The sequence below is a fragment of the Athene cunicularia genome, assembly GCF_003259725.1.
Source record: "Athene cunicularia isolate RWA chromosome 1 unlocalized genomic scaffold, athCun1 chr1_part1, whole genome shotgun sequence".
Classification (NCBI taxonomy): Eukaryota; Metazoa; Chordata; class Aves; order Strigiformes; family Strigidae; genus Athene; species Athene cunicularia.
In genome coordinates this window covers 54,302,611-54,321,495 of record NW_020799091.1, presented here as the reverse complement: position 1 = coordinate 54,321,495, position 18,885 = coordinate 54,302,611, and the positions used below count along the sequence as shown (strand labels likewise).

The 18,885-nt window shown below is 39.5% G+C and overlaps 1 protein-coding gene across 3 annotated transcripts in view; it reads right to left on the bottom strand.

Annotated features, from left to right (window-relative positions):
* Positions 1 to 493: 493 nt before the first annotated feature.
* GPR180 (G protein-coupled receptor 180) overlaps positions 494 to 18,885 on the bottom strand; it is a 28,636-nt gene continuing 10,244 nt past the window's right edge. For 2 of the 3 annotated variants that reach the window (XM_026854173.1, XM_026854192.1), the window contains 4 exons: positions 17,113 to 17,270; positions 10,687 to 10,878; positions 10,260 to 10,337; positions 7,589 to 8,594 (listed from right to left, as the gene is read on the bottom strand). In XM_026854173.1, the coding sequence (XP_026709974.1) occupies positions 8,436 to 8,594; positions 10,260 to 10,337; positions 10,687 to 10,878; positions 17,113 to 17,270 (587 nt within the window). In that variant the 3' untranslated portion in view covers positions 7,589 to 8,435. Of the gene's footprint in view, positions 1,834 to 7,588; positions 8,595 to 10,259; positions 10,338 to 10,686; positions 10,879 to 17,112; positions 17,271 to 18,885 lie in introns of those variants that run through there. The other variant, XM_026854183.1, reaches the window with a different exon arrangement.

Here is an 18,885-nt window from a genome sequence, read left to right as displayed (position 1 = left end):
GGCGTCCCCGCCCGGCCTCCCCGCCGAGGGCAGCCGGAGCAGCCCCGGTCTCCGAGGTGTCCCGATGAGGTTGCCTCCTTCCTCCCTGAGCCGCCTTCCCCAGCGGAGGAACTTCCACCCCCCCGGGAGGGAAGCGCAACCGGCGCGGGCCTGCGGCGCCCACCTCTCCTCCCCTCACGGAGAGACCCGCGGGTGTCACCCTCGACGCCGAGGAGGGGTGCGGGTCCTCGGGAGCCCTGCACTGCCCCCGTCGCACTTCACGGAATTAACCTCGATAAACTTCTAAACCGCCTCTTGAGACGCTGCTTGCGTTTCCCTTCTCTGGCACGCCCGAGAGCCGGGGCTGGGGGGTGAGATGCGTAAGTAGCGAGGGCACCTGCTTGGGATAACCACATACTCGACAGGGAAGAAGAGACTTTTCAGATAACTTCAAGGTTAATTTAAGACTTAGCCGCAAAATCCAGACTTTGAATAATACATTCCACCAGGATATGGTGCCCGGCAAGTGATTTCCCCTCACCCCGGTCCTATCATCCTATTTTCATCTTCAGAACAGAAGCCCCAGATTTGCTGCTTCTTCCAACAAAGAAACATGTTGTCGCATGACGACAGAGTCACTTGCATCGGTGCCATCCGCATATACACACCGCTGCACGTTTTGGTCTCTGGTAACAGACCTCAGAGATAAGAAATTGAAACTCACAGTCACAAACTCAGTGGTTAGAAAACGCTTTTTTTTTTTTTTTTTTTTTTTTTTTTTTTTTTTCTCTTCTGGTAAGTGCACGGCAGTTCCCCCTTGCAGAAATATATCGGGCTGATGACAGCTGTCAGCTCCTCTCTTGTCGTGGGATAAAGGTTTGGTGCTTTGCCCATCTGTCAGCCCCAGAGTGAGTCAGGCCATAGACAGAGTGCCAGCAGAGGTTGCTGCATTGGAGGCATAGAGAGTAGGGTCTGAGCTTTTCCTTTGTCCCCACAAAGGTAGAAAGGAAGGAAAAATCAAACGTTTTCAGTTCCTGATGAGAAGCGGCAACGATCATGTGCCGATGACACCAGTGACAATGGCATGGCAGTGGACATTCCTGAAAGCCATCACTTGGTATTTAAACAGGAGAAAAGTGAAGACAGGAGGGAAATTAAAACGGTCTTGAGAAGAGCTTTATTTTGAACAGCAAAGGTTCATCTCACAGACTTCTCAGGAGTAGGTCTGCCGACCATCAGGTATGTAGTAGCCAAAACCTGCTACTTGTAAGAGGCAGTAGGATGAAACCAAGACATACAGAGGGCAAACAAGTCTCATGTGCCATGTTAACTCTTAAAACAGTGGGATAGAAGCAGGGTCTCCCCACAGTGATGGCAGAACGGTTGACCCTCCACAACAAGCATTGTGTGAGGGACATTTATGCAGTGTCCCCTCTTCAGACAGGGCCAGTTTGCTGAAGCTTCACAGGATCGATAGTCAAGTGAAATCCTGTAATCCGTCACCCCCATTCCCTGCCACTGTTTCAAAAGGTATTTATTAATTTCTAACAACTCCCTGTCACATTCTGCTCTTCGTGCGTCATGACTTTGGGTCTGCACCACTGTAACTACACCAAGATTAACATTCGGAGAATTTTAATCCCCACTAAAACCAACTGGAAGAGCTACAGTTTTCCAGAGCAGGGGTGGCACTAAGCAAGGTTTCTGTCATTTGAAGTTGCTGTTGTCTTGATTGAATTCACCATGACGCAAGCTGGCTTTGTGCTGGAGGAGCTGACACAGATCATGGCACTTTGCACTGAAGGGACAGCTTCACACATGTGTGTGGAGAAGCTTTCAAGAACCAAAACGGCTCTGTAGAGAAAGACAGGCGAGTGATCAGATCACAGTAAACGAAGATAAATTTGCGGAACTGTTGCATTTATCAGAGACCTGAGAGCAACAAATACAGCCCCAGGCACTCCAAGGGGATGCATCAGTGATGGAGGGACAGATGCTTTCTCTCCCCCTACCACTTTGCTGATGAAAACAGGGTGATGGAAGTAACAGACAACCCTGATGATTCTGTTTAAGGCAGAGGTCTGTCACATCCCTCACCCCTTGGAGGATCAGTGCTAACTTTAGGGAGTTTGTCACCACTTGCTTGGTCTTCCAGGAGTCAGCAGAGGCTTCCTCCCCTTGGCATGAAGGCTAGAGATGAGCAGCTACGAGTGAAGTGCTGGAGTCATGACCGCATGGGAATCAAGGGTAAGGAGGAAGGCACAGAAGTCGAATATCCACAGCTCAAGATGATGAAATATTTTAAAGGTATCTGTTGATACTGCTTATATCTTGCACAATATAGATGCTATATAAATTGTATCCCTTCCTCAGATTCCTCCTAACTTGCTGGCCCAGCAGTACCTCCAAACAATTTTAGTCCCTTTCTGTGAAAAAGGAGCAATGCAGCCCCATCACTGTGAACTTGTGTTTTACACACCAAACTAATTACCCTGCATTGTTTCAATACAGTATTATCTGAATGTATACATTAAAGTCCCTGACCCAACCAGACCCTGTGTAGTCTATCGCAGGAATACATATCTGAGCTCTGGGTAGCATTGCCATATGCAGTGTAGGGAACCTTCCATATGGTTTCTGAAAAGTGGTTACAGCACACGTGCACCAGGCACTTTTCAAAGTAAAACAGATCTGTTCATTTTTATTTTCAAAATACCAAAGCAGTAAAATCATGTAATTGAGTAATCACTTGCCAAATTTCCTTTTTTAATCTAATCTATTTTGAATTACATCTGAGCCAAAATGCAAATTAAACTGGTAAGGTTCCAAGATCTCTTTTTTTCCCTTTTAGAAAACACAATTTAAGGTACTCATAAGTAAGGAAATTTAAAAAACCATTTGTTTTGTATGCTGTAAACTTACAAGTTTCAGCCTGAAGTAAATTTTCATAGGTAATAGGTTAAATAGAAGTCTTATGTAAATTTTGATCTCTTCTTAACAACTCCAATGTTCATTTTATAAAATTTGATTTGAAAACAAGGCCATTGTTTGAAAAGAGGCTCAAAGGTTCAGAAACTAGGCAAAAAAAGTACCCACTCTAACAAGGCACAGGTACAGCCTTTCAGCTCTAGCTACTATCTAGCTCTATCAAAAAAAAGGAGAGATTCCAGTGATTGCTCATGTGCAGTCTCCCTCAATCAGTTTTTAGGGGGGTGTTGTTGCATTAGGATTAAAAGCCAAACTCACTTGCCAGCCTGGGCCAACTTGTTAGCACTTGACCATGAGGTGAGACAGATCCTCGCCATCCTACCACAGCCCCACAAAGTCACACATCTCAGCAGGTTAACAAAACGATAGAAGTAGCCTTCCAGAGGACCCGCTGCTGGAAACCTTTGCTCTTTGGGTTGCAGTTGTTTAGATTAAGTCTCTCCCCACCCCCAGGCAGACCTTGTGGAAAGCCGTGTGACCTCGTGGGTTGCCTTCTACCACAGTGCTTCCATCCGTTGAAAAAACTGGCACCCACTCAAGTCACAGCTGTCTTCATGGCGCTTGTCTTTTCTCCCCTAAAACTTTCCTCAAACTGGGGTCTGCTCATGATACCTCCTGGCCCTTTTTGTAAGGTTGCAAAGGCACAACTGACCCTGTTAATTTTAAAATACTTTAAAGCAGCTGAACAGGTTTGTTGTTGGTGTTTTTGTTTTTTTTTCCACTACACTATTGTTGAAAGAGAGCTGTTGGGAAGGGGCAGGCCAATCCTAAGCATGTAAAATGCAGCAGAAGACATACAGGAGAGATGGAGGAGTTACAAGGCTCATGCCCGTTTGCAAAAGACTGACTGACATTGCAGCTGCCCTTCTAAAGGGGATCTTGTCCCTCTTCAATGTACTTTTTCTGCCCCTTCCCCAGCAGTGCCACTGGTACTCATCATATCCTGATGACCTGGTTCGGTGAGCTAAAACCACTGAGAACTAATTTGTTTTTTCTCCTGCTGCTGCTAAAGCCTGAGTTTTCCAGCAGTTTTAACTCCTTACTTAAACTGCTAGGTGACAGCCAGTGTCAGTTCAAGAGTAGTAAGAGCAGTGTGTAGCCAGGGGAACGGGGACACTTTTTTTGGCAGCTAACAGCCCAAAGTAGCTGCGATGTCAAACCACACCCCTCAGGTTTCTGATGGCTAGGGAGACTAAAGACATGGTAGAGAGGGCAAAGGAGAGACAGGAAAAGCGCGAAATCAAAACAGACCAAGGATAAGAGAATACGCATACTGGATGCAAAGTAGGGGCTGGACTGTGAGTGTTGATTGTGGGAACAGATGGGCGAGATAGAGAGAGAAATGACACCCATTACACTCAAAATCGTATGTATGAGAGGGGGGGAGAGGGGAGGGCAAAGACAGCGCATGGTGGGAGAGATGGAATTATCAAGACAGGAAAAAAGATTTGCAGAAAATAATGGTTTAAGAAAAACTGGAATCGGAACTTACTGTTCACTGGAAAATCACAGTCTAGTTGCAGTTAGAAAAGAATGATCCTTTGAAAAACAGCTTAATACTTTATTTTTTAATGTTTGACATTTGCAAGGATCACCTGCTCTTTGTACATTGCATAGTCGCACAAGAAGAGTTAAAAGGTATGGCATAACATCAGCTTTGGCCAACCCAATAAACATTTATTGTATTGACTAGAGGCATAACATTGCACAGAATAAACTAGAGCCAAAGCAAATAAAATATTCTTCCAGTTCTGTAGAGGATCGAGATGCAAACAAAAAGATTTTGATACTTCCATGGCTCTCCATTGGCACAGGAACTAGAAAGGAATATTCATTAGATTTAACTACAAATGTTCGTCTTGTGTGGGAGGTCTCAGTATAGTAATATGTATTAGAAACTTGATATTTTTCCAATCAAGCCTTTCCACTTCCATTTACATATATTTAATGGTAAATGTTCATTTTCCTACCTGAAGCATTTTAAATAAGTGTACAATAAACAGACTGTATACAGAAGGGGAGCAAATAGCTTAAGGGACTTGTGATGAGCCCTAGAACTGCTCCAGCTTCCACATCACCGATTGAGAGCAATGCAAGATGATCCCTCCACACAGCCTGTGGGGGGTCTCGTAGACCGAGTTGGTGATCTCACCCTCATTTCTCCTGAACTGTGATCTTCCCCCACAACCAATAAACCACAATTGATGCAAACTGGCATCTGTGCCAGTAGAAAAGGTGATGGCTGGCAAGGAGATGCTCTCTCACACACGGAAGTGGATTTCTTCAGAGCACAACCAACTTCAGTTTGCAGTTGTGTCAATACACACTTAGCTTTTCCAAGCACCAAAATGCATGGGCAATAGTTAGTACAGTTTGTGACTGCAAGTTCATTTAAAACAGAACTGCATAATGCACAGAAACTCTCAAGTGAGATGTCATCATCTGACCTCAACTAAACAGTGCTGTTCATTACGGCCTGCAGCGGCAGCACAGCTTTTGCGGGAACACACTTCAGCCCCTTGCAGTGGCGATGTGGCAGGGAGCTGCCATCAATCCCTGAGAATTCCTGGGTATGCAGCGGCTCTCGGGGGGCACAAACCACTTACGGGGACAACAGGCTTGCTGCAGGAACGCTCTTGTTCACTGCTGTTGCCTAACACACAGCTGATGTAGGGTGCATAGTAAGCTCCTCATATGTATGCAAAAGCCTCAGTTTGTGACAGAAAACTTTTTTTTTTTTTTTTTTTTTTTTTTTTAAAGCATGTTTTAGAAAAAGAGAAGGAAAAAATTTTTCCAATCAGGATGCACTGATCAAAGACACCTGAAAGGAGGCTGTAAGCTATTCTTTCAAGATGAGGTTATGAAACCACATTCATAAAATGGGTAACTGTGCAAATAAGCATGAAAAAAGCAAGGTCTTATCAGCTGGCCTCTCAGAAGATGTAAGTTAGGAAGAAGAGACAGGCTTTCACATATTCAAAACCACTCTTCAGGCATCATCCAGAGGCAGTAAGCTTCAAGCTAGAGTACAGGTTTGTAAATTAGTCATACCTGAAGACTGCCCCCAAAGATATCCAGTACCATCTGACATCTTGCACTCATAATGACCTACTGGTACAGTACACATTAATGATTTAATAACATAAAGCTGGTGAGTGTTGGTTATGAAAGAATGCGAATAGACCTGGGGCCTTTGTACCCCTTACCATGAAAAAGTGATACTTACTTGCTACAGTTATATTAATAGCAAAGTTAAAATTTTATCCTCAAATTGTTGGGTTCAATGGCAAACTAAGAGGATAATGTTACCTGTTGATTTACAGGGCAATCTGGAAAAGATTAAGAGACATCTTATGCTTTGTATTTGCACTCAGATTTAACTATGAATTCACTTCATGAATTGTAGGGTATATTTATAAAGTGAAATTAAGATACCATTTACCTTAATACTGACCAATTGAAGTCAGAGAGACTACAGGAAGTAAGAAAATACTTCTGGAGAGTAAAACAAATAGAGTGCCTCTTCTGAAAGTCACACACAGGTTTTTCTCCGTAGATTAAAACTTGTATCATGACGGATCATAAACTGTAAAGTCATTCTTGAGTCTAGCAGAAAATTCTATTTTATGTGTGAATTTTGTCTTATACATGAGGACAGATAGAACTCTTCTACTGCATTATTGGAGACTTATCAAAAACAGGATGCTTTTTTCTTGGGAAGATGAAAAGTACAGAGATAAGCAGGGAAATAAAGACTGAAGTTTTAACCAATAATATTTTTGTGTGGTTATCAGAGGAATGTAATAATTAATCTTTTAATCATTCTGAAGATTGTGTGAAATCATAATATCTCATCTTTTCCAGCCTCAACCTGCCATTCTTGATCTGAATTACAAACAATAAGAAAGGAGATGATTTAATGAGCAACTTTGTCATGTTGCCATTTTGCCGTAGTCAAAGGGAAATGTCTAGTTTTGCCTCTAAACTAAAATGGAACAGACTTAGGTTTCAACTATGCTCACAACTGAGGCAAACATGAATAGAAAAGTTAGGGCTATTTTAAAGCTACAACCCCAGTGTCTTCACATTTTCATAGAGACATAATTAAATACACACTGTTAAGAAGAATCAAACATTCATGTACTAGAAAATAAAATCCATGTTGTGAAGAAATACACATGTATGAAAAGTCTAAAATTGATAAATACTAAACTAAATCCAAAAAGAAAGATTTCAGTCACAATGGCAATAGGTATGTTCTTATTACTAAGGAAAAAAAAATGTCAGCATGATTTAATCATACTCAATAAATAGGCACTTCAGTAAAGTATATATTTACACTGGCTTTCTGAATGCTAGGGCATCACAAAGTAGTATGGCTTTATTACAATGGATGGAAGATGGCAACTACTTAGAACCCAGTGCCAACATGGATTATAACAAATCCAGTGAGTATTTTGTTTTTCAATTATTCATAGAAAATTTAATCCTGATTAAGTATCCTTGGGCAGGAATTCATGGGTAGTTGATGACTGAAACCAACATTTATTTGAAATGCTTCTGTTAATTTAATCTGTGTATATGGCTTAATTATGATTGAATCCTCAATGTAACAGAAATGAATTATATCAGGATTAAAATTCTAGTACCACATCACCCATTCCATTTTCTTTGCTTTTTTTTTTTTTTCTTTAAAAGATGCAAGCCTGCAGTTTTAATTACCTTTATGTTGCTATGTCTTCTAAGCCTCAAATACTATTTAGACCTTCATTACTGGATGAAATATTTATTTAAAATAAAAAAAGGGGGCAGATATAAACCCTATTTTCATTCCCATTAAAATTTTACCCAGTATGAACATTAGTTGGAAAAAGTATTGTCTTTCACACCAATAATAAAGGACAGTTTCTTGCGGTCAGTTGTGAACATGTAACGTGTTTTTTAGAGGACTCTCCCTCTTTTGTTTCTCCTTCTTTAATACTTATACATAAAATGCATTTTCTCTAAAGCATGAAAATAAAAGAACTTGTACTCATCATTACGCATCGCACCAATTTCACAACTGGCCTATTTCAGACTTGTTTGAGCTTGTAGATGTTTTAAGAACTGCATTTTATAACACCTTCAAACCTAGTATTGATACAAAGTAAGGACATTTTTTTGTGTCTTTGAGTGGGAGAGAAAAGATTAAATGTACTTTTCCATGATACAGCTCAATACCACATGCTACACATAAACATTATTTATAAAATTATTCAAATTATGGATTTTTCCAGTCCACAATACTTTTAACAGATTAATCTATGGACCTTGTCAGACCAGGTCTATGACCACAGGTCTGTGAAGTGCTCTGATATTATCACTCAGTTTTCCAGTGAAACCAATGCATCACACATCTGTGACAAAAATACCTGTATATTTAAGTCATTATTGCACATTTATTACATAACGTATTCTTCCTAAACATCTCAGAAGTGATGTCGATTTTTATGTCCAGAGGATACTGTTAGTGGCAATGTCACCGATGACAGTGAAGATACTTCCCAATATAGACTATGAGATAGAAAAAGTCTGTAGAGGATAACCATGGAGATGCACTGACAGAGGATAACACCTATGGTAATAATCTAGAGACAAAAAAAAAAAAAGGAGAGAAAAGAAAAAAGTAAGGAAAAAAATCCCCACCACCAAAAAACTCACCATAAATTTCTATCAGCATACTGTGTAAGTGCTTGAGGTTTAACTTTAAATGCTTTAATACTGCTGCAGTTACAAAAGATTTGAACATGAATCTCAAGTCCAGGATTCAGACTCTCACACCTGGGTGTTTTTAAATCAGTAGATAGCCCTGGGCAAGTCACATAAGCCTTCTGGCAGTTTCTGTTCTGGGGAATTTCAGACTTGCAATTCACCACCCATGCAGTTTCACAAGCAGAGGTAATGTTTAGATATTCTATTCTTACAACAAACAGAGTGGAAAAAAAACAAAGCCTGGAAACACTTTGCACTAGTACAATCACAGAGCTGTGAGGATAGTGTTTTATCAGTCTCACTTAGCCAGACCTCTTTTCAGTGCAAGTCTCTTAATCTATAAAAAATGTGTAAGGAAGTATTTATCAAATACATAAAGCTAACTACTGTTTCTGAGAAAGCCAAAGTCTAAGTTTATGTACAGAAAGTCTATTAAAATGCATGTTTTTCTTAAATAAATATATTTATTGATCATGCATTTCTTTATTGTATTGAAGTGCATTTAAAGAAGGAAACACAGCTAAATTATCATAATGTAGGAACTGCAGCTGCACACAATGGTCAAACTTGCTCAAATGCAAGAGCAGAGCAACTGTATTCTCCCTTAAGATAAATATTGCAAAAATTTCTTTTACTGATCCTACTTTTAGAGATTGTCCTCCTGCCCTGATGATGTTTTCAAAGAACAACAAAAAGTCTCTTCATAAGTTGCTCTAGACAAGTCTTTTTTTATTCCTAGATTTTTTTTTTTTTTAAAATCAAGCATAGCATTTAATTTACTATATATTTTTGGTGGAAACTTTTTATTTCCCTCACATATTCTCTACATAAATAAAAGCTCAATTTCCGAAAATATTTGCACACAAATACACAGATGGTTATAACCATAAAGAAGCAAAGTCTACTCTGGAATGAGGTAGTCAATCACCTGAGAATAGTAGTGTACTTTATCTGAACATGGCAGGCTCCACACACTAGTTCTCTAGTTCCCAATATGTTTAAGCAACCGAGAAACACAGGGAGTCCACCTTTGTTTTTAACTGTTTAGAGCTTACAAACCAGACTACATATTTGGACAGATTTCTTAATCTAAAGAATACAGTTCAGCTACAGGTTCCCTGACCTATTTAGCCACATAAAGCTTTTAAAGGCTGAAGACTAAAAAGCAAACAACAAAAAAAAAATCCACTGATTTATCTTTCTACTAGCTTTGTTAAAAGAATCCCCAAGGTGTTTTTAATTAAAAAACAAACAAGCAAACAATAAAACAAAACACCCCCTCCACATTTTCCTTTGACTTAACAATCTCCCCCTCTCCCTCCCTTAACCTAGGAATGATTAGCCTTAGATGATTCAAACCCTGTATGCCTTTGTAAAATATGACTCACATTAGCATCAATGAGAGCTGTGTGACTAAGACTTTTCAAGTTGCTTTGGGGTCATAAGATTAACAGCCTAAGAGCATGAGTTTGCTAACAAACACTGAACATGCAGAACAACTACTATTCAAATTCCATCTCTTTTATCTTGCCTGTACATACCTTTTCTCTTTGATATTCTCTGAATATTACAGCAATGGTTGCAAGACATGGGTGGCACAAAAACCAGAGAATGCAGGCCTGAAAGAGAAGATGAGCAGAAGCTATAAAATGACTACATGCCAGCTTAGAAGAAAGAGATGACAGTTAGAGGAACTACATTTACATTTCTGTCTATTTTATGAACCCATTGTTTAATTTTCAATCAACAGAACGAAAACCACACAATGAAAGGTGGGATTTCTGTTTAAAAAAACTCTATACTCCTTGTCAAATTAAAATGACTACTCACAGTATGATGACAGGGTGCAATTTAATCAAATCAGACACTTAAACATTAACTTTCTTATGGAGGAAAAGAGTTTAGTGCTTCAGTCAACTGCATTATATTCACAGCAAAAAGAATCAGTTTCCCTGATGTAACCCGTACTTTGGCAAAGGTGATATAGAATTCCCTTTTGAGCGTGCTTCTCTCCACTGTGATGATCTGGTAAAGACCAGCAGCCAGTGACAGAGCTAGGCAAACTCTGAGGCCAATAAGCAGTCCACTTGCTAAGCCATGGTGTGAATGGTAGCTGTGGTGATTCGTATCTTCAAACTGCTCCCAAATTAATAAAAAGCTCTGGAAAGAACAACAACAGCAAAGTACATTTAGAGTAAACAAAGTTACACTAAACCTCGATTAACCTTTCCATCACAGATTAAATTTTCTACACAACTGGTCATGCTCTGTTCTGCTTGTAGGAGACCGCCATGTTACACAAAAACCCCCTAGCCTGAATTGCTTTTTGGCACTACTTATTCCATAACTTTTAGAAAGTTTGATAAGTTAGTTTCCTCTGATTTGGATAGAAGGAATGTGGCACCTTAGCATAAGATCCAAAATAATCATCTAGTTAAACAGTCAGCCTACTCAGCAGGAAGCCCACTGAAATGATTCCACAGAGCTAGAGGGAGGTGTCTTCTTCCACTTGGGATACACAACCTGTAAAGCTTGTTTCAAAGGCAGGAGACTACGCCTTTTCTTTCAAAATCCTAACAGGATTCACTTTTCTTTTCAAAGATGGGGAAGTAAGAGGGTGGTGCTGTTGCCCCTTTTATACAATAGCCTAAAGGCTCAAGCATTCACCCAGGTTGAACTCTGATCTCCCACAATTCCATTCTTTGCCTAAAGGATATCCAACTCACATCTCCCACCTCCTTGGAGAATGCTGCAACTGCCAGGCTATAGGCTGTTCTTGGGTGGGCCACTCTCCACCCCTTCTATTGAAGCTGTGCCATTGTGGAGAAAAGAATTCAACATCAGCTAGGTCAGAAACTGAGAGCAAGCCTGACTCTGCAAGCAACTGGCTTGGAAACCTCCTAGGGTCTAGGAAAGGGAGCATCACAGGTTCCCAATGCCATTCCAACATCTGGACAAATGCTCTAGCCAAGAGATAACTACACAAAAGACAGTAATGCCCCTTAACTCTTGGCACTGTAGCCATTTGCTGCAAAATCCAACTTTGTAGGAGCACTGTAAGAAAGAATATTGATAGATTCTCCAAGGAAAAACAGACTAAGAAGTGCCTCGTTTCTGAATCTTAGGTAGGAGGCAGGTGCCTACTTGTTGCATAAAAAAATGGATCTTGCTGAAGAATACCTTTTTAAGACTTTGGGAATGTTAACGTTATAAATTAGAATACCTATAAAGTTTAGACTCTCCCAGCATCATGTAGCAGCTGAATAGCATTTTAAGACTTGAATATACACTGGAATCCAGTCCACCTACTGCACATATCTAACTTGCACTTAGGCTTCAGATGCCTAATGAAGCAGGCTTTCTGAAGAAAGGTAGGCAAATTTGATTTATATGAGTGAGGTAGCTCTGAAGGCTTTCAGAAGCAGACATTGTATGCCTCAATTTAGAAATCTAAATTAGTCAGATTCCATTCTGAACACATTCAAAGGCTCCCTCACTGCATTAGCTACATAAAGAGAAAAAGGTTACTGAGAATAACTTAAAAAAAAAAATCAAACGTGTAATCCACCTGTGCCTTCTAAAGGTGGGTATCCTTGAGTCTCACCAGTCAAGACAGGATCATTTTTGCTTAGAATATCCTCAGAGAGTACTCTCTCGCTTTTCCCCTCCCTTATCTAGGCCATGACAGCAAGCATGACTGCTGTCATTTCAGTCACTCCTGAACTACCTGGATGGAAAATGGAAGGATGGGAGAAGAACAGACATGAAGCATGCACGTCTTGAACATCACTGATTACTAGTAAACAATCTGACCGACAGGCTTCAAATGTTCCCACGAGAACATTATTTCTGAGTAACTCCAAGCAAACGTCTTCAAATGATCAAATTACTTGACTGGGAATTCTGTCAAGGAGTAAGACTGAAATAAGGCTCCTGAAACCCTGAGACACAGCACAGTGTTTGGTAAAGTTGTGTCTACAGCACTAGTTTTTGCATGAAATTGATGAATTCCTATCACAGAAGTTATTTCTGTCCAGGTGGAACATGCTCAAGCAACAAACAAGGGTTCTACCAGTTACAGAATCATTGCAGCCCCGTACAGAGCATTAATATTTAATATTTACACTTGGGAACAGCCAAAGTTCTGGACATACAGTCTGAGAAAATAAAAAACCCCAACCACCTCCTATATATAGAATCTTCCTGTCCAAAGCATGCATTTGGGGTGAAAAATACAGGCTGATGGAGATGGAACTGTGATATTGTTTGAAGAAGAAACTTAAAGGTAGATCTCAGGGAGAGCTTAACCTTAAAGAGCAGAGCTCATGAGGGTTTGAATTTTCTTTAACCTACACCAATAGTAGCAGCAATGAAGGAAGTCACTTTCATGAGAAGATGACAAAGAGCTAGAGTAAAGGAATTGTGAGAACAAAGTCAAAATCCTCATGGGAAAATAGTGTCTGACAGCAGGGTATGCTCTGGACCAGCCCTTTAAAGAGTGTAAACTGTGTAAACAACACAGGAATCAGTTGATCAAAGACTGTATGTAGTGACAGCAATGTAAGATCACAGAAGTCCAGCTTCTTTCAGTTTCATTATATTATTCCAAAATAAGCAGAAGGCAGAAGCATTAGAGGCAGAGATGGAACCATCAGTGCAACACACTGGAAACTCAGACAAGGTGAACATGTGTCATTGCTCTTACTACGAGCTGGGACTGTTCTCACTCACCAGAGAAAAGCAGGAAAGAGAAATCTGTGCTATGGATATTTCTAGGTTACAATGGATTAGGCAATCTCTCCTCACTGAAGAAAGAGCTTTCATAGACAAGTGTGATCTTGAAATTAAAATCTCTTTGCTTAGCTATGCCTCAGAAATTAACGCCAATAAACCGTGAAGTCTCTTACCTTGACCACAGAAAGGCATGTATCAGCTCACTTAGCTGCAAAATCAGCAAAAAGGTGAAAAAATACCCAGACCTGCTGAAGTGTTTTTTGATGGCAGTGAGCAGAACTATGTTTGAACTCTGAGAAGAAATCAGGGGGAAAATTCTAATTGTTATCCAGAAGAACAACTCTGCTTAGGCTGTAGACAAAAGAACTGGATGAGCTAGGTAGCTGAAGAGCTGACTCGCACTAGCTACGTCCAACATTGAAGTCACAACTGCTTCTTCATGAAGTGAAGAAGAATGACCATCTCATTGTTTACATAATACACTGTTCAGAATGCCTGAATTCTCCTGCACATACTTCTGACCTATCTTGGTTCACAGTGGACACCAACCACTGTCCAGTACTGGTCTTCCTCTTCAAATGCTAGAAGAATGTTTGCCATGGACATCATCCTAATGTTCCAGATATACAAGTTGAACCTCCACATCCATACAATGCAGAACCAGACACTCTTCTTTTTTGTCATGAGGAAATGATTATGGTAGGATCCCTCCTCCCCATTGCTATGCCAACACTGACTTTATGGCAAGCCAAGATAACATATCAATCTCCAGTAAAGGCAGGTTCTCATGGGACAGATCACCTCTGAGAGGCAAGGGGAAGGGGGAAGCAAAAGGGAAATTAAAAGTAGCAGCAAGACAAAGTGAATTAACTAGCCGCTTCTAACCATATCTAGTACTTGGGTATCTGATGTCATGCAATGCCAAAAAATGGTTTAGGTCTAAGGTCAGAGGTAGAGCACATTCTCAGCACACCTTTGGGGTGTACCTAGGAACCCCTGTTTAGTTCTATGTCATTTTGGTCAGATCTGAAGTGATCAGCTATCTTTCTAAAATCATTGCCTCTACTCTTATCAGCCCTGAAAGCTGAAACTGCTCAGGGTCTATGTGATGGGAAAGGCCTGCCATCAGTAAAGTTTTGAACGTTTGTGCCTCAGCAGCAGAGTGGAATCTTTAATGAATACAGAGCAGCCTGGGAACTTTTTGTTCTGAGGCTGAAATAAGGAACAAGTTAAGGCAAAGGAAGATGCTGAATGGCAGACCTGTCCCTCCTTTGAGATGCTACCTCTTTGCAGCCGCAAAGACCACAAGAGATTTGCTGACTAGGAAGATATGTCCACCCTACACTGATGGTAACCTGTAAACACAACCTGGGAAATTGCTGGTGTTTCTGAAAGAACAAAAAGAAAGAATTCATAGCATTAGTACAAAGAGGAGAAAAACCTTGAAAATTTGCTGAGTAATTTGAACTAGTAGCAGGCAAACTGAGTCAGACAGTTTGCCAGTCAAAACTTCAGTTAAGTTGAAGAAAAACGTTTTCCCAGGATGTCCACTTGCTTGACTTTCCTGAAGATAAGGACAGGTAGTGTAGAACACCAATAAAACTAACGCGGTTCAATCTCTATCTGCTGCATTAGGGTAATGCATGTGGTTTCCAGCACTCTCCACAGAAAGTCATCAGAACATCTCTGATTATCCATATAAATCCGTCTAATCTCTGGCACGGGAGGAAGCTGGCTCTCCCGTAAGAATCTTTGGGAAAGAGCAGTACAGAAAGGAATTTATTACAGGTTTTTAATCATTAAAAGTGCTCATCAATTGTCCTGTTACATCAGGCCCAACATCCATGTCAATCTAGGCAGACCAGCAAACAACAGACTAATCCAGAGAATGAAGTCTTGAGTTCACCATCTTTGACAGAGGCAAATACGATCTGGATCCTGCTCCCCTGACTCAACAGCTGCATTCTGTATTGAGGAGAATAAATCTGTCAGAAGGTATATTTTGTATGTACCGAACCATGAGATGGAAAACATCTGCTTCAGAAGGGGCAAGGATACTCCTCATGTCAGGGAACTTTTCCTGGAAACAGTAGAGAGTTGAGAGTGTGAAACCACTCTGGCAATGACATATTCTGATATCCATATTCTGTTCCTACAAGACTCCTGTGAAACGTGACAAATTCTCAATGGTACCAGGAGTAGAGATGTGGTAGAGCTGTGCCTTCGTGATGAAAAGTAAGATAGCCAGCTTCATGCCAATGCCTCAATGGTGCTCAAAGAGGAAAGTAGAGACTTTGTGAGTCTTTTGACTTTTAGTCTTTTTTGAGTAGAGACTACTCAAAGACTAGTACTGGAGGAAGCAGCATGTATGTATGATATTTGTGGTAAAAACTGCGGCAGGTAACAACCAAAAAAAGATCAAGCTGACAATACTGAGTGTCCTTTCTATGTATAGTAAAAAGGAAACAACAACAACAAAACCTTTCCAGTCTCAAGTGACAGAGTACTAACACACCCATATGTATGTACAAGTGGAAAGGCATGAATAAAATACTTTAGAAGTCTTCTTTACTACCACTGTGTAAAATTTCTGGTGCTAGATGGGTGTCAAAGCAAGGTAGAATGAACCTATCTTTAAATTTCAACAGTCCCATTGACCTTAATAGCCTTTGGTTTATATTTTTAATTAGCAAGAAATGTCAGCTCCCAGCTACTCTTAATGTTTTAGCAGTCCACTTATTTAGTTTGGATGCAGCACTAATTACAGATACTACTCAAATGGCACAAAATCTTCAGTACAATCTCTTCCTCATTACTGTCTCCAGTTTCTCCCTGCTCTTCCCTTTCTCAGTGGCTTTCAGATTCCCTTGTCTTTATGCTGTGATTTAAAAAAATTTGTTTACAAAAGGCACCACCAGGGTTGGAAGATCTCCATTACAATTTACTTTTAAGTTACTGGTTTACTTGACTTTCTAATTTATACTAATGGAAAAATATTTGAATGAAATTGTGTCAGACCATTTGTATATTTGCAAGACCAATCCTGCACAGGAACCTTTCAAGAATTCTCTTATATTGATTGAAAAGACCATTAGACATCCTATTTGAGTAGTTCTACAAGGAGGACACTGAGGATTTAATTTTTTTTTTTTTTTCCAACAGAATATCTCATAGCACCTTTTCTCATCTTTCCTTTCATGCTGCTTCTTGTCACCCTCCACAATGTAGTTCCCAGTCCCTCAGTTGTACTGATTACATGATTACCATCATTTATAGGATGACATTATAAATCTGATCAATAAAAGGACTGTGCTAAAATCTCTCCCTCTTTTTTTCTTTTTTCTTCCAATCTAGATCATTCCACTGATCTGGTTTACAGTATAATGCTACCAACAATTGGCACAACCAGGAGTTTGGAAAACTGTGGGAACTTCTTAAGTGGTTTTACTGCTCAACAAAAACATACTGTGGAGCTACACCTTAAACTGTTAAAGAGAAGGTGTTGTTACCCATTAGACATACTGGGTGCACATTATGCTGTGGGTTTTTTTTCCAGTCTTGATACTCCCTCATAAAATATTGAAATTCGTTGGTTCACAGTTCTGTCATACTTCATAGCAGCTGTGTATTTCAGTATAAGAATGAATATAAAATACAAACCTGTGTAACAACAACTACTACAGCAATGCCAGTAGATGTTGGAGTGGAATCCCACTGAAGAGGTCTACCATGAGATTTCTTCATTCTGCCTATTGTCCAACCCATACACAGGCTTAACAATAAATATAGCATTTGTATCTGTGAGACTATGTCACACACTATTGAAAACAAAAGAAAAATAGAGTCACAATAAAAATAAATTTTTCTCCAATGCAAAGAGAAATGTTCTATATACCCACAAAAGAAGGATGGACATTTATGCCTTGTTACCACCTTCAGCCATAATTTTGATAATAGTTTGGCTAGATGAGGTTGCTTTGCCACAAACTGTATATTTTGAGTAGCTTCCAGTGAACAAATAGATCATGATCAGCCTTCCTCTAGTTATGCTGCAGTTCTTCAACAACGCAGGCACAGCATCACATCCTTTCAAATCCCACTCTTGTGTCAAAGAAGTCTGAGCTCAGGAGTCCATCTACATAAATAGACTTTGTAAATGCTAAAGAACTAAAATCATATGTATGTTAATCATACTGCAAATATGAAACTTGATGAAATGAACTCTTTTCTTTGCTCTGAAAAACTTTTGTTCAAAAAATCACGTAGTTGCATTGTACTTTAAATTAATTGCACTTTGTCTTAAGGATGCAGTAGCTTGCAACAGAAGGCACAAATATTTAGGACAAATTCCACCCTCAGATACTTAAAGGGGAAAATATAATGAATAACCCTAACACAAACTTCATTTGGAGCAACAATTTGCCTGTATTTCATTTTATTAAATGCAAACTATCTTTGCCTCCTTTTGCTATGATCATGTTTTTTTCTCTGTTTGGGAACAATTAACACATACTCCATAAAGTCACATTCTTATTCAGCATCTCAAACCTGTGTTTGAAGCTGTATCTGAATAAAGAAAACTTCAAGCTAAAACATACTAAAGCCTTTACTTGTTAGCCTCACTGAAATGCCACTGACAGTACTGGGTGATTGTTAGCTTTAGACCTGGTAAGTTTCTGACTGAAACTTACTGAACAGTTTTTAAGTTGGTGTTCATACTTGAGAGTAAATTGTCTCATTGTACTGGCATAGCAGAGATGTACAAGAAAAACTGATTCTTGTATTATGTAAATTGAAAATTTGGTTCAGAAACTAGAGAATTTGCACTACACACAACAATGCTTTCTTTTTCACTTGATTAATATTTTAGTTCAATTAAATTTGTTCCTTATTTGTAATTTTCACTTACACTACCAGGTACAAGAAAAATACTTGCATGTCACTAAAGCAAATTTCTGTTTTTATACAACTGGACTGTATTATAAAAGATAAATGTACTTTCACATTTACTAAAAATACTGGCACAGAAAATGTTGCCACGGTACAGAGATTAATAGGCACACAAGGGAAGTATGTCAAATGAAGATCAGCTACAATATTTCCCTGACACTCAGCAAAATATGGATATAAAATGGACTTCAACATGTTAGTCCTGGGGTATAGTTGGTATTCTCACAGTTTATATGCTTAAATGCTTCTTAATGTATTCAGACAACTTTGCTGTTTAAGAAATGTCAAAATCTTTTAGTAAATCCAAACTTGCTCATTCTTTAATAAAATGAACTGGCACTCATTCTCAGTAAAATGATCTTGGAATTATTTTACAATGCTAGCCACGGACACATAGTATTCGCTAGCAAAATTCGTTACGTGAATCCAAGGCATGCCAAAACAGCGTCACAAATCCAAGCTAGAGAAATGACTGAACAAATC